This window comes from Schistocerca gregaria, chromosome 3, assembly GCF_023897955.1.
Source record: "Schistocerca gregaria isolate iqSchGreg1 chromosome 3, iqSchGreg1.2, whole genome shotgun sequence".
NCBI lineage: Eukaryota > Metazoa > Arthropoda > Insecta > Orthoptera > Acrididae > Schistocerca > Schistocerca gregaria.
The window spans coordinates 218,074,351-218,096,339 of NC_064922.1; the positions used below are offsets into that span (position 1 = coordinate 218,074,351).

Below are 21,989 nucleotides of genomic sequence, written 5' to 3' on the forward strand. Positions count from 1 at the left end.
CTGCTTCACAGCCTGTGCCATATGGATCTTTCCCAACAACACCAGTTTTGCTGGGTGGAACTTTCCCTGCAATATATCGTACTGTCTCATAGCGCCCACTTAGTATCTCCACTACATGGTGTGTGTCAACTTTCCTTTTCATTTTAGACTGTATATCTGTTAATGTATCTTTTACTGTCAATTTACTTAAAGGGGAATTTTAATGAGTAGTGATGATTTATGATTTGTGTCATCTGAAGAAAAGTTCTCTGAATTTGCTAAGTATAGGCTGACAATAGGATAGTTCAGTGGAAAGATACAATTTTCTTTGCATCTACAGTTTTTGATTTGTCAGTGTGGAATAGTAACTCATCTGTAAACAATTTTTATTCAGATGATATTACCCTGAGTTTACTGGTGAACTATTTGACTGAAATATAATACTGTTTTCTTATTTCATGAGACCGGGACTTTTCTTTAGAGATCTTGGTATAGGGGTGCAAACTTTGTTTTGAGGTTCTATGGTAATCACATTTATCCTGGGAGATACTTTGCACATATGATAAAATTCCTTGTAACTTGTGGTGTGTATCTTTTGCTTAAATTTACCAGACAGAATTCATTTTATTTTTCAGGAAAGTGAGGAGATGACATATTCTGTAGGTACAAATTTGGTGAAGTAGGTCATGAATATTAAAGATATAGATAAGTGTTATTTGGATAAAGTAATGTGTAAAAGTTGTGAATTGAGGAAGTTGTATCTGATGGGCAGTAGCTTAACTATGGACGTTTCTGAATAGTGACTGTTCTGCTATTTATAAAGTATCTTGAAGAGAGACAATTTCAGACTTGTGTGCACAAAAATTATGAATTTATGGAATACTGTGAGATATAGATATGAGACATTATGAGGACTTTTGCTTACAGACTGCCATATGAGCCTTATGATGCACTTATAGAACTTTTCTAGTCTGTATCGTGACCACAATTGAATGTTAGCTTATTACAAATGTAAAAAAAAAAAAAAACATAGAACTGTATTCATTTATATGTACTAAACTGTATTTTTAGATCAAAGTGTAAGGTACATAGTGAGTGAATTGCATTCTAACAATTCAAATCTTGCAATGGTCTGTTATCAAGAAGTATGTACACCAGAAGAACGTGGTCACACTCAAGACATTGGTTCATTACTTGTAGATATATACATATGTTGACAACTTTTTGTTTTCAGTTTATAGTATTTTTACACCTCATGCAGGTTGATATCATACATTTATCAATGTTGTAAATTTGTAAATAAGTGAGTAAAATAAATTACTTCTTTACTTTAGTGTTTTCTTCTTAAAAAACTTTACTTGCGATTTTCTCTTATGATGCCGAATTAAGATATAGGTACTGCTACAGCAGTGATGGAATGCTGATTCTAGCCCTTAAGTTAATTATTGTAAGATGGTGATTTCTTTTCTCTTGTCATTCAGCAATACTGAATCTCAAGAGATGTTATTTGCTTCATTTTCTGTTAATAAGCCATTTATATCAGCAGTTACTGAACACTTTGAAGAAAAACCTTTTTTCTGTTGCATCTTAGAGTAGGTTAATTTGGTATTAGTTACTTTATAAGATATCTCTTTTGAATATTGTATTTATTTTGCTGGTGATTAACTACATATCGCCACAGAATTCTGACTCCACACACAGACAAGTTGTCACTTGACGTCTGATGATACTGAGCTTGTGTGCAACTTACATTTTCTATTTGATGATCATCGTGTAAACATTGTATGATAGATTGAGGAATGAAATATTTCTACTGTAATGAAAAGGAAGTATTTGTGATAATATTTGAATGTGTAATAAGTGATGCAAAATAAACTGACTATGTGGTAATACTGAATGATATTCTTTATTAGCTTATGTTGTCTTGAGTTCAAGTCCCTCAACTGACTATGCAGTAATAACAATTGACATTGTTTGTCAACTTATGTTGTCTGGAGGTGAAGTCTCTTATCATCAATGAGGAGGAAACGCATGTACACTCACATTATTTTTCCATAATCATTTATCACAGAAACTGGATTATATTAACTTCAAATTTTGATATTTAGATGTAATTTTACTGTGTTTTGAGAATGCATCTTCGAGAATTGCAAATTTTTATATTGTACAATAATTGAAATGACACGTAATTACTATGTATTATGAATATGTCTGCCTGCTTATCTTGGTGGTAGTGTGCTCATTTCCGATGCAAGTGGGACCGGGTTCAGTTCCTATCTGGGTTGGAGATTTCCCACTTGGGGACTGTAAGTTGTGTTGTCCTCATCATCATTTCGTCCTCATCACTGGTGGGCAAATCGGCCAATGTGGCATTGACTCCGATAAGACTCGGACTTATAGGCCATACTTTCCCGGATGTAGCATCTTGGCCAATGATGCCGTATGCTCATTTCCATTTTCCACCATGTATATATCAACTCTGGGATCTATGATTAACTGTAGCATTTTTAAAGTTTGTTATCGTTAACGTCTTTAGACAAATGTATCTCTAAATCAGTGTTCTTACATGTCACAAATCTTCCATGTTCTGGATCAAAACACGCAGTTCATAGCACACAGTGTACTGTACCATGAGAAAATGGATTTGTGTAGAGCAAATTTGCCACCATCTGGTTGACTTGGACATAAAATTTACAACTGTACTTCAACAAACTTGCCACACTTATATAATCATGTGTGGCCATACATATTTTGAGTAATTATCTGAGCATTGAGCTCTTGTCTTTATCCACATGATGTAGATGCTACATTCAAGAGTATATAATTTAACATTATTAATTTATGCAGTATAATTCGCTTCTGTTATTGCATCATATATGAGACGGTTGATTTTCAGAGTCAATTACGAGAACCTGATATCTAAATACAACTTCAATGCTTTTTTGATCTTATCATGCATTCTGAGATACTGAGCAACGTATACTTGTAGCTTATACTGTAAGTATGGATTGTGTAAAGTCTCTTTATCTGTATGTGAGAAAGAGAGACATAATGTATGTAACTAGTCCCTGAGTCTGTTTACATCTCAAACTTGTGTGTCTTCAAATGAGTATACTGACATTTCGGTGTGGTTGTCAGTGGTCACAGTGAGAGTTGTTCCTGAGTCCACTGTACCTACAATGTATTTCTTAACCTGTTTTTTTTTTGTTTCCAGACATACTTACTCTCTTGAAGTAGTGTAAATAACATTTTGATACCTGGTCAAATGGACTATCGCCAATCTTATGCAAATATGGTTGCTTACCTACACAATGATACCTGTATATTTATTTTGCCTCTCTTTGCACGATTTCAATTTCTATATCGTATCTCTATGTACATGACTGAAAGACATTTTTTACACTCTTTGAGAGGTATAAATAACACTTTGTTATCCTGTCAAATGAAGTACTATAATTGTCATGTGGATATCAGTGCTTTCATGCACAAGTTGATACTTGTATACTATTTTTCTTGACTACATTATACAGCTTATCAGTTTCTCATTATGTACATAACTTACATACTCGTATGCTTATGATTATGTATTTCTCCAGATTTGTAAAACGTCTGACAGTACTTCTCTCACTTTCGTTATCGAAGAATTTAGCATTTTCTCCTTGGGCCCATGTTAGGCAAGAACCACCCCACAAATTTCTTAAATGTGAGGTTGGTGATTCTGAAAGTTGGACGTTAATATTTCTCTCGAATGATGGCCACTGATTATTCGGCGGTGTGCAGACATAATCTCTGAGTCTGAGTTATTACGAGAGTGAACAGTTGCTGATAGTAGTCGGTCGCATCCTGCCGTGGAGACAAGCCTTGCAACAGATGTCGCAAATTGCTGGCAGCGTGGTAGCAGTAACAGAGGGGACTTGATACTATGTGAGGATTTTTGGTAAATTGCTTTTCGTTAGATGTAACTGTTGCTTGCCTGCGCAGTGTAGGGAATTTGTAAGATTTTTGTATCTATACATTTCAAGTAATATTGGTATCTTTGTTGTGACCAGGTATATGCATATTGATTATAGACGTTGTGGAATATTTAAGGGTTTGCTAATCTATCTGTCGAAGTCAAGGAAATGCCTGAATCAAGTTTATCAGTGTTAAAAACCATCATTTTGCTGAATATAGTAAATTAAATATTTTACTTAGTTTATTTCACATTTTTACACCGCTTGAGGCTTGTTAACCAAACTGCTCTTGATCATGCAATTTCTACATAAAATTTAATTACTGAGGGTTGTTTAAAACTGTCTTTGCAACTAAAAGAAAATATGTGTTACAGCACTGATTTGCTTCGTTTTAATTTTATCTGTAGTTTGCAGCTCTGAATGTGATAGTAATCAGTACACAGGAAGTTTCAATAAAAATGCGTTCACTCACAATTTTTCTGTGTTTTATGAAATTACATTATGGAAGTGAAACATGGATGATAAATAGTTTGGACAAGAAGAAAATAGGAATCTTTTGAAATGTGGTGCTACAGAAGAATGCTGAAGATTAGATAGGTAGATCACATAACTAATGAGGAATTATTGAATAGGATTGGGAAGAAGAGAAGTTTGTGGCACAACTTCACTAGAAGAAGGGATCTGTTGGTGCATCAAGGGATCACCAATTTTGTATTGGAGGCAGCGTGGAGTGTAAAAATCGTAGAGGGTCTCCAAGAGATGAATACGCTAAGCGGATTCAGAAGGATGTAGGTTGCAGTAGGTACTGGGAGATGAAGAAGCTTGCACAGGATAGCGTAGCATTGAGAGCTGCATCAAACCAGTCTCAGGACTGAAGACCACAACAACAACAACAACAAAGAAATTACATGACGCATTTCGTACCCAGTGGGTTCGTCTGATGCAAATCGTCTGATATGAGTACATATTTTAAATTTGCTCTTGAGTGGGTGGAAAAGCGTTCTCCTGTTACAAGAATGTTAGAGGTTAGGTTACGTATTTCGTGAATCGAGTGCGGAAATGTATGAGAAAGAAGAAAAATGCAATGAAAATTACACCAAAAAAACGAGGAAAACATCCTTAACCTTTTTGCGGTCAGCATACTTAGTGTATTCACACTGTCGTCACATATGGTGCAAAATTTTTTACACCTCTTCAAAAACACTTCACAGATTTAATTTGTCCTGAAGTGAGCAGAAATGACGTTCATCACATGGAGTCACAGATCTGAATTTTAAGTAGTTAACAGATGCAAGGCATAAATTTAAACAGGTATTTAAAATAACTAAAATATCTAAGGCTAATGAAATCTGCTTGTTCATTTAACACAGATTCAGACCTTTCGTTTTGTGAAGGTACATTTCCAACTGTTCTGACTGACTTATGTAGGGAAAAAATGCAAAAACTTCAAAACCCGTTGCCGACAACACACAAATTCTTTCAGACTTAACCACTGTGAAAAATCAGGTATTTCACTTCATATGTTAGAAAGCAAACAAATGTTCAGCAAGATAGGAAAAAGTTTGGTGATATTATGCAATGAAGCTTATGGAGAGATCATACATCTCTTAGAACAATTGGAAATACACTTCCACAAAATCACAAAGCCTAAATTTACACTCTGTGATAACCTTCGTCTTTGATCACACCTTGTTAAACCAGATCAGTTAACTGTTGTTATAAATGTGCGCTCTGGCTGATGTGATATACTACGACAATATGAATAAACCAATGTACGCTGTCCACAAAAGGTTAACCATGTTCTTCCTTGTTTGTGCGATTAGATTTGCATCGTTTCCGCCACTGTTTCTGTAATATTTTCGCACTCGGTTCACGAAACTCACCTCTCTCAAGAGCAAACGAAAATTATGTAATACAGGATTTACAACTCAAGACGGACACACAGATACCAATTCGTTTCTACACAGAGTACGCGAAAGAACTTGCCCCCTTCTAACAGCCGTGTACCGCAAGTCTCTAGAGGAACGGAAGGCTCCAAACGATTGGAAAAGAGCACATGTAGTCCCAGTCAACAAGAAGGGTTGTCGAGCGGATGCGCAAAACTATAAACCTATATCTCTGACGTCGATCTGTTGTAGAATTTTAGAACATGTTTTTTGCTCGAGTATCATGTTTTTGGAAACCCAGAATCTACTCTGTAGGATTCAACATGGATTCCGGAAACAGCGATCGTGTCAGACCCAACTCGCTTTATTTGTTCATGAGACCCAGAAAATATTAGATACGGGCTCCCAGGTAGATGCTATTTTCCTTGACTTACGGAAGGCGTTCTATACAGTTCCACACTGTCGCCTGATAAAAAAAGTAAGAGCCTACGGAATGTCAGACCACCTGTGTGTCTGGGTTGCAGAGTTTTTAGCAAACAGAACACAGCATGTTGTTATCAATGGAGAAACGTCTACAGACGTTAAAGTAAACTCGGTCGTGCCACAGGGGAGTGTTATGGGACCATTGCTTTTCACAATTTACATAAATGACCTAGTAGATAGGGTCGGAAGTGGCATGCGGCTTTTCGCTGATGATGCTGCAGTATACAGAGAACTTGCAGCATTAGAAAATTGTAGCGAAATGCAGGAAGATCTGCAGCGGTTAGGCACTTGGTGCAGGTAGTGGCAACTGACCCTTAACATAGACAAATGTAATGTATTGCGAATACATAGAAAGAAGGATCCCTTATTGTATGATTATATGATAGCGGAACAAACACTGGTAGCAGTTACTTCTGTAAAATATGTGAGAGTATGCGTGCGGAACGATTTGAAGTGGAATGGTCATATAAAATTAATTGTTAGTAAGGCGGGTACCAGGTTGAGATTCATTGGGAGAGTCCATCAACAAAGGAGGTGGCTTACAAAACACTTGTTAAACCTATACTTGAGTATTGCTCATCAGTGTGGGATCCGTACCAGATCGGATTGACGGAGGAGATAGAGAGGATCCAAAGCATAGCGGTGCGTTTCGTAACAGGGTTATTTGGTAAACGTGATAGCGTTACGGAGATGTTTAGCAAACTCAAGTGGCAGACTCAGCAAGAGAGACGCTCTGGATAAAGGTGTAGCCTGCTCGCCAGGTTTCGAGAGGGTGCGTTTCTGGATGGGGTATCGAATATATTGCTTCCCCTACTTATACCTCCCGAGGAGACCACGAATGTAAAATTAGAGAGTTCGAGCGCGCACGGAGGTTTTCACACAGTCGTTCTTCCCGCGAACCATACGCGACTGCAACAGAAAGAGGAGGTAATGGCAGTGGCACGTATAGTGCCCTCCGCCACACACCGTTGGTAGGCTTGCGGAGTATAAATGTAGATGTTGATGTGATAAGGAAAGCTACTCAATCAATGATAAGACGATTGCATCACTGCACTGACACCAATGTTCGTCACTTCGAACGTGTTCAGTAAACTGATGTTCATGCCACCTTTGTGACCTTCGCTGATTTTGAATGACCTTACTGTTACACATCATTGGATTCGTCTCGATAGCCGCTACCAGAAAATAAGTACCAAACTACAGCATCCCATTTAAAAAAAAAAAAACCATAAACAAATTTGATCTTCATATCTCTGAAGTGACCCCACCTAGCATCAAAAGATCAATGTCATATTATGTGGCTCCAGTTCTCCCATGCAACTTCTATCCCTCAAACTTTTCAGCTACTACCTCACTTTCGGAGTTATTCTTGGTGCCAATAGTTAGTGAGTCACCCTTTGTAACTATCATATAGAGTGGCTTTCCAAGACCACAGTCTGAAATACAGTTGTGTGGTACTGGCAACAGGGAGTCTGTCTGAGTCAATAATTATGGTGCTGAAGAACTCACATGCGTGTGATGTGATATTTAGCAGAACAGTAAACCACTGTGCTGCATATGTTAGCTTCATTTGTTTTCTTTTTTTCCTTAGGAATGGTCAGTTTCCTGAAGCACCCAATAGCAAACACCATTTATAAAAAAGGATAAAGGGATAATGTTGATAAATTTAGACCTATTTCTATGTCACTAGTATTTGAAAACGATTGTGAAAAGGCTGGATAAACAAGCATCATTTATCAATACAGTTCACTTGCTATCAAACGGACAATCAGGATTCAGAAGAGGCTTAGCAACTGGAAACGCTATATACCCTTTTATCAGTTAGACGGTGAACGAATTCGACAAAAAGTTACATACAGTCATTTTCATAATGTGGATTACAAAATGCCACCACAGAGCATGATGGAATGAGAGCAGTAGCACACAACTGGTCCTTCTCATACATGAAGAACAAACAGAAAAATGTCATTCTCCAGATCCGTGAGAACAGCTACTGGATGGCATCCAACTGGAGAACTGTTCAATGGACTGAGCACAAGGTGTCGATGCTGAGACAGCTGCGGTATCTTTTTCATGTAAATGTTATGCCTTGTAATATGATATTAGTCTCTAAATTATCACTGTTTGCTGTTTAGCTATCTTCTGTATGTAAACGTCATGACTTCTAATTAGACTGTTGATTCTATGTAGTTCTGTTTTCTGGTGACACAAGCTTGGCTGCGAATGCTATTGAGAAATTGAGAACAACATTGGCAATGAATCAAATAATGAAGGAAAGTGATACGTTGTTGACTTGTAGAAAGACATTGTTGCTCAGTCACAGCAGGAATCAATTTCTACAGTTAATGACACACAGCTCAACTAAAACTGACATTTTCATTATACCGAACTTTTGTATGACTAGTAATTCTGGACAGTTCAATATTCTAGGTGTTGAGATACATAGTAAACTTTTATGGAATCTCATATTCAGGATCCTGTTCAAGGAGTGAATGATTGGTATTTACCGTTAGAGCATTTTCTGCAGTAAGTGATTGTGCAACATGATATTTAGTCTCCTTTGTTGATTATCATTTGCTTATGTCCTATTGCATTATAATACCGGGTTAATGTTCCTATTGACAAAATGAATTTTTGGCACAAAACCGTGCAGTTAGAGCAAAATTTCGTTTGAGTTCTTCAGCCTCTTGTCGACCTCTATTCAGTAGTCTAGGAACTCCGATACTGGCCCCTCAAATTGTATTTTCTTTTGTGTGGTTTGCTGTTGACAACGTAACCTTCTTCCCAAGATCTAGCAGCTTTCACTGAGTTAACGCTAGGAAGAAAACCAGTCTACATTCGGGGCGCACTTCATTGATTCTTGTACAGCCAGACGAGCAGTAGTCTGCAGCGTCCCTCTTCAGTAACTTACCACAGGAATTCAAAAGTCTTAGCAGTAATTCTCGCACATTCAATGCTTAAGTGACGAATTGCCTCAGGATCACTTCCTCTGCTCTATCGGAAAGTTTCTACATAAATTAATCTAATTCCTGTACTACTTAATTGAATATGTTAATATACTGCATGTTGACCATTATTTGGGAATGGGTAGAAAATTTACATTGGAGCAGAAAAATACAGATAAATATTAAATTTTTTTCGTAATGAGAGAGACTTGTTTGCCTCCATTGTATCCTTTATGTTTTTCCCATTTTTAGCTTCCTTTTACAGGTTATTACTAATTTTCAAAAGTTGTTCGTTTTTAGATTTTCATGTTGACCCCTTAGCTGCCATGGTACTAGTAATTACGCAAACCCGTTTAGTATTGAAAACACAATCAGTAGTCGAAACTGAATATTATTGCTCCTCGAACGGACTATTTACGTGAGACACACAACCAAATAAGCCTGTGTTAGCGGCCTCAGCTGAGAGCGACGTGTTGAGTCTGACTTCCAGTCATTGGCGTGACTCCTGCTCGGCCACACTCTTATCGGACTGGCGTGTACTGTATATTTGTAACTAAAAACTATTCTGATATGCATAGGAGGGGCAAGCACGTGAAGTATCGAATGGCAATGAGTCTCAAGCCCCAGGCAGCTGTTTGCCAGAAACGAAGCAAACATGAAACAACAGAAAAAGTGCCTCTAAATAATAAACTACAAATAAGTGAAGATATGTATATGTGCTTCTTCTTACGTCCCCTGACAGTTCCTCAGAGATTTCCCAAACATTACTTAACATCCAGCAGACTCGCAACTTGTCACCTCCATTATATTTTATTTATGCTAATTACAGGTGCAGACGCGTTCCTTTCACATGGAAATATGCTCCTCTGTTTGGTCCTACGGAACCAGACGTAATAAAAACACGTAAAATGACTTCATCCGGTTACTGCAGTGTCTGTTTGATCTGAGACTGAGAAATACGTTACCGTAATCTCTATTTTACTATCATCTAAGTTTTATTTTACATTCAAATATAACTTACGTTAATATCAAATTCTCTCGTCATTAACTTCTGAGGCATGCATAAACCAACGAAAATCTTTAATAACTTAATACCCACCATGTGATGACGTTAAAATATTTGTCCATTGCTGGAATATTACATTATAAAGGTAAAATAAATAAGACGGCTATAATCTCGTAGACTGATTGCTTACATGTCGCCTATGTACCCGAATAGCAGGCTCAGAGCCACTCCGATGTTTTGTGCGTAGAACAAGACGTCATTGGTGTACTGCTGGTTCTCGCAGACCCAGTTCATCTGGGAGGGCACAGTCAGAGAGAACCACGTGTCGTCGTAATCCCAGCCGTGCTGACACTTAACGGGTTCTGAACTGTTCCAGTTGATACCATCGCTCTGGTTGTACATCAGGCACTTGCTGAACGAATTGCCTGCCCTGTGTGAGGTCAGATATTTTTGAATCAAGTAGCATAGAGGGCTCTAAAATAACAACACTGCAATCAATGCGAAAACAGTTAAAATGAAATTTTTGCGAATGATAACTGAAGCATAAAATTTCTAAACTAATAATTCCTATGAATCAAGCAATTTCCTGGAACGAACTGTGGGCTAACGGAATCAACGTAAATATGAATCTTTAAATTCGTACAAGCTGTTACATAAAACCAACAATAAAATAAACGTGAAACTATCATTAGCTCCTACATCAGTTTGGATTGCATAGTGATTTACTAGGCATCGTTCTATTGGAGTTCCTATGCCGTTGCCTACCTCGGACTGTGGAGATGATTTAATCCAGCCAGCTGTAGGGGACCGACAGTTAAACGTGGGAAATGAAACACCATGGTACTCTGCATTTTCTCCGTTAGTGTACACTGTCAGAGTTGACTGACATGATTGAGGATCAGCCGTAACTAAATTTGAACCCTTTTTTGCGTTTGTGATCGATACGACATTTTGTAGATTTATCTGAGTATCCGCCAGTCAGGAATGATATGCAGGATGGTCCACTGATCATGACCGGGCCAAATATCTCACGGAATAAGCTTCAAACGAAAAAGCTACAAAGGACGAAGCTTGTCTAGCTTGAAGTGGGAAACCTGATGGCGCTATGGTTGGCCCGCTAGATGGCGCTGCCATAGGTTAAATGGATGTCAACTGCATTTATTTTTGTGCATAGAACCCGCATTTTTATTACATATTCGTGTAGTACGTAAAGAAATATGAACGTTTTAGTTGGACCACATTTTTTGCTCTGTGACATATAGCGCTGTAATAGTCACAAACATATTGCCCACAATTTTAGACGAACAGTTCGTAACAGGTAGGTTTTTTAAATTAAAATACAGAACGTAGGTATCTTTGAACATTTTATTTCGGTTGTTCCAATATGATACATGTTCCTTTGTGACCTTATCATTTCTGAGAACGCATGCTGTTACAGCGTGATTACCTGTAAATACCACATTAATGCAATAAATGCTCTAAATGATGTCCGTCAACCTCAATGCATTTGGCAATACGTGTAACGACATTCCTCTCAACAGCGAGTAGTTCGCCTTGAGCATTGTTCCCACATACACTGATAATGCTCTGTGGCATGTTGTCAGTCGTTGTCGGTGGATCACGATAGCAATTATCCTTTCCCCACAGAATGAAATCCGGGGAGGTCAGATCCGGTGAACGTGGGGGCCATTGTATGGTGCTTCGACGACGAATCCAACTGTCATGAAATATGGTATTCAATACTGCTTCAACCGCATGCGAGCTATGTGCCGGACATCCATCATATTCGGAGTACATCGCGATTCTGTCATGCAGTGAAACGTCTTGTAGTAACATCGGTGGAACATTACGCAGGCAATCAGCATACATTGCACCATTTACATTGCCATCGATAGAAATTGGGCCAATTATCCTTCCTCTCATATGCCGCATCATACATTAACCCGCCAAGGTCGGTGATGTTCGACTTGACGCAGTCATCGCAGATTTTCCGTTGCCCAATAGTGCATATTATGCCGGTTTACGTTACCGCTGTTGGTGAACGACCCTTCGCCGCTAAATAGAACGCGTGCAAATAATGTCATCGTCCAGTAATTTCTCTTGTGCCCAGTGGTAGAACTGTACACGATGTTCAAAGAAGTCGCCAAGCAATTCGTGGTGCATAGAAATATCGTACGGGTGCAATCGATGTTGATTTAGCATTCTCAACCACGACGTTTTTGAGATTCCTGATTCTCGCGCAATTTGTCTGCTACTGATGTGCCGATTAGCCGCGACTGCAGCTAAACCACCTTCTTGGGCATCATCATTTGTTGCAGGTGGTGGTTGACGTTTGACATATGGCTGAACATTTCCTGTTTCCTTAAATAACGTAACTATCCGCCGAACGGTCCGGACCTTGGATGATGTCATCCAGGATACCGAGCAGCATACATAGCACACGCCCGTTGGCCATTTTGATCACAACAGCCACACATAAACACGATATCGACCTTTTCCGCAGTTGGTAAACGGTCCATTTTAACACGGGTTATGTATCACGAACCCAATACCGTCCGCACTGGCGGAATATTACGTGATACCACGTAGTTATACGTTTGTAACTATTACAGCGCCAACTGTCACAAGGCGAAAAAAGTGGTCCAACTAAAACATTCATATACCTTTACGTACTACACGAATATTTAATAAAAATGCTAGTTCCTATTTATAAAAAAAAGCAGCTGATATACGGGTGATCTATGGCAGCACCATCTAACTGGCCAACCAAAGGGCCATCTTGTTCCCCACTTCAAGCTACACGAGTTTCGATCTTTGTAGTTTTTCCGTTTAATGCTCATTTCGTGACATATTTGGCTCGCTCAATATCAATGGACCGCCCTGTATATAACATACCAATATAGTGCCATATGTACTGACATCTGTAAATTTTGACGTATCTTCAAACAGTGATGTACAGAATACATTACTATTTATCATTTTCGTTTCACAGAGACCGAAGTTCTTCTAAGAGTGATAGAGAAGCGGCTTTGTGAATTCGAGTATTTGTTTACTGCGAAATGTTATTTAGGTTGATGTGAAATGTCACCTGAACTGTAAGTAACATGTTTTCATCAAGGAGAAAAACTTAAAAATTTTGTTTTGGAAGGAGAGCCTACCCGCCTCCCTGTTATGAAATTGGTGTTATATGATGAAAAGCAGCTTAATAATGAAGTGCCAGTTCCTATAATTAAATGTGTTGCGAACTGTGTCTATGCTAAATGTACAGAGACGTAAGCGTTTGAGGCAATAATAAGGAACGCGAATGATTATTCAAAATGTAATCGTACTGATGGTTCTGTTAGCAAGGGTATTACTAACACAAGCATGTCTTGCCTTGCGACCTGGCAAAGTCTGTAATTTGTTGTAGTCATTCTGTCAGCAATTTATTGCTCGAAGTACCGCTTGCAAAGATCAGGCAAGTGCACAGATTAAATAAGAAGGTTTACGGCGTCAGACAAGAAGTATGGTGTGAAAATGTCTCTTGTGAAAAGTTCAGTGGCAGTAGTATAGCTAAAGTGGAATTACAAAAGTACGTTCGCTCTTAATGTGACTGTATGCGGTAATACTGCGTGTAAACCAACACCCTAAATACTCCGTTTGCAATCCTGAAGACTATCTGAGGAAAACTGGCTAATATAGTCATCTTGTACAATTACCTTATTTAACATAGTTAACCTGGAGCAACGACATATGGAGCTGTTGTGTAAGTTGACTGACCCCACATTAGATACATCAGAGCCTGGTCGGGGGAGAAATGTGATTGAAGATGTTAAAGAAATTATCACCGAAGAACCAGGGAGTGGAACGGAGTGCGATAATTCTTACAATCAATTAATCGATTAGCTTGGTATCACTGATGATGCACGTGAAGGGGCGCATGAGAATGCGCGTACGAAAGTAGAACAAGCGTTCATGAGAGCGAAGTAAATTTCAGAAATATTAGAACATGCTGTTATGAAAATGCAAGAAACTAATGCCATGATGACATGTGTAATCACCATACCGTAAAAATCCTTCGAAGAAGGAGGCAATAAGAAAACCTCTACTGCTCTACTACAGTCTTCAACCTTTTCACTGCACATTACACAACAGCAACACTACCGCATTCAAAACAGACAATGTAAAAAGCTTGATAGCTGAGAAACGAAATGCAAACATCTGCACCGAATATCAGAAAATATAAAAGGGAGAGTATGATGAAATCATAGTTTATTTTGGTTTTGCATGCAAAAAAAATTCGGTGAGATGCTACAAGCGGCTGCAGAGCAAAACATTGCTTCCTTTGGAACTGGAAATTTAGTACCTGCCTAACAAATCAATTCATATATAACGATCGATAGAGTTTTTGCGATCGTATCTCGGTTATTACCACCTCATCCAAATGATAAATCTTAGAGAAACTTCTTAAATGGTCATAATTACGATGTTACATTCCGGCAGGAAGTAGCAATTAGTAGAAGTAACATAATTATGAAATTAAATATTCCGAAGGTGACTGTCTATGGCTGGTAATTTAAAACAAAATTGTGCCATCAGCTGCACAATTGTGCATTTATCCTCTACCTACAGTTATTACATGTATCTTTATACAAGAGAATCAGTGTGTATCAATGTGTCAAAAATAAATTTTTCACCCATTCTACAGAAGCATTTACGTAAATATCGTAAGGGTCTGTCTAAACACATTCGATATTAACCTTCTGTGCAGTATGACAATTAGAGTAACGGAACAGTCATGTATAATTTTCATTTTGTTCCACTGATGAACAGATTTTTTCGAAAGAAGATGGTTGTAACAATGAAACCGTTAGAGAAAATCCTACAGTAGTACAGTTGATGGCATAAATACCCTTTTTCCCAAATTATAGTAATATTATTAATAAATAGTAGTAGTAGTAGCAGTAATTGTGAGACACCTGTGTGGGTAACTCAAATCTCAGCTTAGCCCGCTGAAGCCAGTCGGGAATGGCAGTGCACCGTCGCTTTGAATCACACATCTCATAACAGGTATTCATCAAACTTTCATACGGAAAAATAAGTTGATTAAATGAAAGCAAGAAATACGAGGGTTGACTGAAAAGGAATGCCTCCACCTTCGTAACTCTTCAACAGTTGGCAGCATTGGTATGTGGCAGGTACTGGCATATTACGTGGCCCCTCCTCTATAGCTCGAGTTGGCATGAAGCCTTAGCATTGAACGGTTGTGTTGTTGCAGTATGGAACCCAGCGCAGACGGTCGGTCAATGCAATTTAAGCGACGTGCAGTTATTTAATTCTTGACAGCAGAAGGTGCCACCGCAAAGGAGATTCATCTGAGAATGAAAGCAGGTTATGCTCATTGTGTTGATGTGAGTACTGTTCGTTGTTGGGCGAGTAAGTTTAATTATCATGAGGGGTCAACATCTGAGCAGCGTGACAAATAAAGAGTTGGATGTCCTGTGACAGCAACCACCAAGTTTCAGAAGCAAAATGTAGACAGATTGACTGAGGACGATCGTCGTATCACTTAGAGAGAAACTGGAAGCACAATCGGCATTTCACAAGAACGTGTGGGTCACACTAATGCATGACAATGCCAAACCATACACTTCACGTGCCACCACAGCAGAACTTCTAAGACTGTATCATACCACTGTACGGTATTCTCCATACAGTCCATATTTAGCACTGTCTCACTTCAATCTGTTCCCGATAATGAAAGACGATCTGCGATAACGTGACTATGCTTCTGATGAAGACGCTGAGAGAACTGTGAGACTATGGTTGCGGAAACAGAGTATCGAATTCTTCCATGACGGCTTCATAAAACTTGTTCATCGTTGGCAGGAATGTAATCAATTACCTGGTGATTACGTAGAAATGTGAAAATCGGTAATTAAGGACCACATTCTAAGGATTATTTCTGCGTTTGATTTATTGAAATATTGTCACCCATACCCATTTAACGAAGGTGGAGGCATTACTTTTCTTTCAACCCTCTTAAATAAATAACTAAATGTGGAAGAAACAAGCATAATCCTGTAGGATAGTAATATGAAGCATTATCGGTACGGTAGCAAGGTTTCGAGAAACATCGTTTGCAATGGTTACATTGAAGCATATACAAAGAGATAGGGTGACGTCATTATTCCGTTATTGGACCGCTACACTTGTAACATGATCAGCTGAGTTCTGCCCCTATGTCTTAGTCTGTAACATTAATTTGTAGTAGTAAAAGTTTAACTTATTCTCAAGAGAGACAGCAGGAATGTGACATGCAACTAAAGAATATCGCAAGAGAAACTCATGCTCTTTCATTCTTAAAGACCCTTATAGCAAATCAACAAGCGTAATTTGTAAAATTAATAAATGCTTATAATCAATCTATTAGTGATTTACAAAAGAAAAGCGAGTGTAACAGAAAGCATATACATGTAAGTTTGAGGAACCCGGTGAAAGTTTTTCATAGGAGCAGTAATCCAATGTTAGTGCAAGACAAGTGCAGACACAGAGCCTAAGGTCTACTAGCAAAGTCGTTAAGGGGGAATCTGACTGAACTGTGTACACAGCTAAGTGGAGAGTTAAATGGGGAGTCTTATAACAGACTGTCTACTGTTGAAGAGAAATTTACTACTGCTGAGAGAGGGAAGAGTCAGTTTTAGTTTTTTTATGAGGTAATCAATGTAGAAAATAATTTTCTACATTTAAGGGACCGAGCGAGGGGGCGCAGTGGCTAACACACTGGACTCGCATTCGGGATGACGACGGTTCAATCCCGCGTCCGGCCATCCTGATTTAGGTTTTCCGTGATTTCGCTAAATCGCTACAGGCAAATGCTGGGATGGTTCCTTTGAAAGGGCACGGCCGACTTCCTTCCCTAATTTGATGAGACCGATGACCTCGCTGTCTGGTCTCCTTCCCCAAACAACCCAACCGAACCCAACCCCCAACATTTAGGGGAAGAATATGAGAGAAATAAAACATTCTCAGAAATGCTTGAGGTGGTAACTGGTCAGGAGGAGGTTGCTTAAATCCATGCACGAGTTTCAAGTCATGCTACATTACTACTGGGCATTTCGAAGAGACTATGGAAAGCATTGAGAAGGATGGTTAGACATTAAGGAAGAAGTTAAATGCACATTTTGGGTTAATGGTGGTGGTCTTTACATTATTGAGGAATTATCACGTTTTGGTAACTGTCCAATCCCTCAAGTATTTAAAAATTCAACAAACGGCATTCATCCTCAGACTTGATTGCAGCAATCTGATCTTCTATCAAAGAGGTCTTGTAGTTATAAGATTGAAATTTTATGCTGTTTTGAATGGTGAAATGTATTGTAGAAGTGTGCCTTACCTCATACGTGTGAAACACCGGAAAAATTTGGACATATATTAATACAAGTACGCTGGTGTAAAGCAGAATAAGATGATGAAAAGCACAGTAGACTAATTATGGAATATTTTAGCCAATCTGGCTTCACAAATCCTGCTCACTTTTATGGGTGTATTATTTTGAGGTGCAGTCCCTGTAGTACTACTGAACTGATTCGAATTTTTGTTAATGTGGCTGCTTCAAACAATTCTTGCTGGAGGCCGTAAAGATAATATTGAAAAGTTTGCAAGCTTATTACAGGAGTTTTGATATGACAGTTGACGTGGATAGAGTGATCATTAACAGAATGCTAACCAGTTCCTCCTCTTTATCCAGAGTAATAGGGACATGGAAAATATGAGTATGTGCAATTTGATCTGTTAAAGTGGCGACTTGGGAAAATAGATGGAGTTATGAGAAACAAGAAAGAGATAGAAATGAGAGCTGTATTTTTAGGAAGGAGAGAAATGATTGGGACGCTCAGAAAGAATGGCACGTTAAGATTACTTTACTGTAGCAGTACAGAGTATAATATATAAGGTGTTTGTAATGCTATGACGACATTTTCAAGTGATTCTCACCTAGGAATTGTAAAATTCTTCCACTCTTCCAGCGACAGATTGGCACGTTCCCTGCCAGGAACATGGCACCAATGGTCAGGCGTCTGCATTGCGAGCAAGAAAACATTTATACTCAACATATTGAGACATGGGCCGACGCAGTTGAAAGCAATGTTGAGCCTCGTCTGAAATATTCCTCTGGACCCGATGGAGTCTAGCACTTCCTCAAATGCTGGCGCGACTTTGAGGTTCCTTCTGTTCGTTGCAATTTCCCCGTTTTCCTGTAGGCAAACAGAACGTCTAACGACTTACAATAATGTATTAGTACTTGTTTATTAGTTACATTATTGTGAGTTTTATAATGCGTAAATATAAATACTGACATGAAGAAAGATTCAAAAGCTGATGACAAATATGTTGCTTGCTTTACCTCCATTGTCTCTCCAAGCACTAGAAATAAGTAAATTTGCCCTCATCGTTTTAAAAGACTCCGTTATTTCAACTGAAATACTGAAACTGACGTGTTATACGAATAAGAAATAAAATTATCTTCCTACGTATCACTATAAAAGTCGTTGTAGTAAATGACCAGCAACTGCTCTACTAGAACTAAGCTTCGCATTTTGTCTCACACGTCTGTCAGTATTATGCAGATTGTTGTATAAAGCCATATAAATCTAACATCAGTGTCAGTATCTGCGGTGGTATATGTTTAAAATTTCAGTAAGTGTGGTAGTCAGCAACCGTAACTGCAGTGATACGTGTTTAAAATTTGGGGAAATACTTGGCAACGTTGCTGTTCATCTTAAATTTGTATTCGTTCAGGTGTAATGTCAACCTAATATGAGAAGTAATTTAGCAAATTCGGAATTTCATTTACGTATCAAGAATTGCTACACACTCTTTCGATTTACTCCTCTCGTCGTAGAAATTACCGCTAAGAATTACAGCTCCTGAATTTTGAGTCAAAATGTAGTCTCCAAATAGTTTACTCTCAGTAGTAGCCATATTTGTTCCGTCAAACTATTCAGTGTGTCTGCATTTAAATAACGATACATCGCGACGTATTTGCTTCTTATCCCTAGCAACTCTTAAGCATTGACGAGACCATTGGTTGCCAGTGTTAAGGAACTGAAATGGCGCGTAAGCATGTTCGCTCAGCTGCCAAACATTCCTCGGAATGTAGTTATGGACAAAACTCCTAACCACTCTGTTGTGCAGCACAAAGCTCAAACAATATAGTGCAGGTAAGCGGATGTTTTGCTCCGGTTAAACAATACATTGAAATTGTATTATATTGCTCTGGATACAATGAAATATTCCTTAAGTTAATGTTGAGCCTAGCACGTATATGGCGAAGTTAATGGAACCTGTAGTGCTGTAGAAGCCAACACTTCATTATACCAGGTCAACGAACTGGATAATGATAAAGGGTATATTTTAATCACGCTTCCTACGTATGATCCTCATTAAAATCCGACCGGGAATATATAAACCTAGGTGAAAATTAATGTGGCAAAACACAGGAAGTTTACACTCATTGAGGCTGAAATGCTCACAAAAGAAGCCACTGCAGATGTTACACAACAGGAGTGGTCTCGAGTTGTCGGCCATTCCACTACGTAGTTGGGAAGACACTGATACATAGACTGTGACGTGTCTTGACGAATACCTACCAATTTCCGTATTTTGGAATCTGCTTGTTTTGTCAAAACATAGGAGAGTTTGGAAGCATTCATCTAACGTTCTAACGCAGGTGAAGTTGTGACAGAATTCTAAAACAGTGTATTATTAAACTAAGAACTCAGTGCCAGTAAGATCAATAATTTATGATTCAGCCCATTCTAAGTAAAAAAATTAACTTGTGAATTCTTCACGTCTATTGTTAGGAGACATACAGCAGTTCTAGTTTCATCAGCTATCTATGGTCCTCAATAATTACATTATTGAGTCGCTTGAACATCGTTGTAGATCAGGAAGTTTCGCATATTAATCATATGGCAAAACATTCTCGTTTTGCCGCGCTATCGTTTGCCAAAATCTCATTTCGATATCTCATATCATTTATGAGAGACGAGGAATTTATGAATATTTCAGACTAGTTTTTTCACTCACGCACGAGTTCGTCACGGAAAGCTTTACACAAATTCCATTTTCTCGAGACATAAAACAGGCAGCGACTCCGTTCCTAGTTTAAAGACTACTTCAGTATATTATCTACATTTAACACCCAGAAACATGTAACCTAACACGCACCAAACACAAATCCCAAGCGACACATATTTTCGACTACAAACTGAGAAGTTACATACAATCAAAATATCACAGTACCTAGGACCACTTACGAAACGATTGGCGGTTCATCACGAAGGTGACGAATTCAGCTATAAGACGCTAAAGATCGCAGATCGGGCGGCTTGCTGTTCAGGCAGTGAAGTCAGTCTGCAAGATTCCGCCCCGAGCAGGCCTAGCACTCCATTGTGGTCGCTCTGCTGACGCGTCCAGCACACTGCAACTACTCTCCTCTCCACTCCCTCCGTACTGAACTGTCAAAAGCCGTAACTTATTTTAAACGCACTATAAACACTGTCCTCGCAAAATGTACTGTTCATAAAATGCCTGTCATAAACATGAAGCATCCAGCAAACACGGGGGGATATCAACGTAACATGGTTCACGTAGGAACCATGGACGCATACGAGAATGATTACAGCTGAAACGCTCTGCAGCAAGTAAAACGTCCACCAGAGGTACATTAGTGTTGTTGGTGTTGTTGCCAGACCTCTTAGGGACGTTAATTGCTTCAGATGGTGAGTAATCTCTGTGAAGTGCACGGATTTAACGCATACTTGTGAGAGACATAGTGTTTTGTTTGAAAGAGCCGTTTTGTGAGTTTCCAGTTGACAGCCTGGTTAAATGATACAATATCCAGATTTGTCGAGCAGTTTGTTGTGGCAGTGGCCTGAGGTTAGGCTCCATGGGATTGCGAGAGCTGCACAGTCTTTCTGAAGGAACTGATCAGGCACGTCTGACCACAAGAGAAGACTATTGTTCTTAAAATGGACCACCGATAACTAGTAGCGGACTTCCCGCAACATTCCCTGTCATGCCGCACTATTGGTCTGACTAGTACGTCTTACTGTCTCATCCATAGGCCACAGATAACACTACTAGGCAGATGGCTGTGTCTGGAGTAATCCCGCGAAGGGGGTGTACGGACGTTCTGATGAATGGTGTCGTGTTTTGATCGGCGATAATCACCTTTCTACGCTAATCCAGAGAGTATTGCGGTGAGCTAGGAAGAAGTTTCAGTCTTCCAATGTTGTGAAGAGGCACAGCGATGTTATTCCTTGGGTCACTCCGTGGATATCCAACTGGTAGGACTATAGGTCACGACTGATAATGATTGAGAGAACTCTAAGGCACAGCTGTTTGTCACGAACATACTCCGGTGTGAACTGCCAAGAGTCTGTTTCTTGGAGACATTTTTCAACAGAACAGTGCTCATTCACACGTGATAAGTGTGTCTATGAACTGTCTCCGTGTTATGAGGTGCTCCAACGGCCAACAAGATCAGATGTTTCCCCGACAGAACATCTCTGAGACGAGCTCACACGCTATCTTCGTCCCAGGATCAGTCGACAGCATATCAAAGGGAGTTGCAATAACTAAGGGCCAGCTTACCTCAGGAGAGGATTCAATGGATTTATGACACCCTTACCCTAGCTATTACTTCATGCGTCCAGCCGAGATTACTTACCCAGAAGTGGGGGTATCTACCATT

At 39.0% G+C, this 21,989-nt stretch overlaps 1 protein-coding gene across 1 annotated transcript in view; it reads right to left on the bottom strand.

Annotated features, from left to right (window-relative positions):
* Nucleotides 1-21,989, bottom strand: part of LOC126355316 (solute carrier family 22 member 7-like) — a 167,632-nt gene that overhangs the window by 126,974 nt on the left and 18,669 nt on the right. The window contains exons 2-3 of the mRNA XM_050005609.1: nt 18,227-18,486; nt 10,458-10,682 (exon numbers count right to left, since the gene is read on the bottom strand). Coding sequence (XP_049861566.1) covers nt 10,458-10,682; nt 18,227-18,486 — 485 coding nt within the window. The remainder of the gene's footprint in view (nt 1-10,457; nt 10,683-18,226; nt 18,487-21,989) is intronic.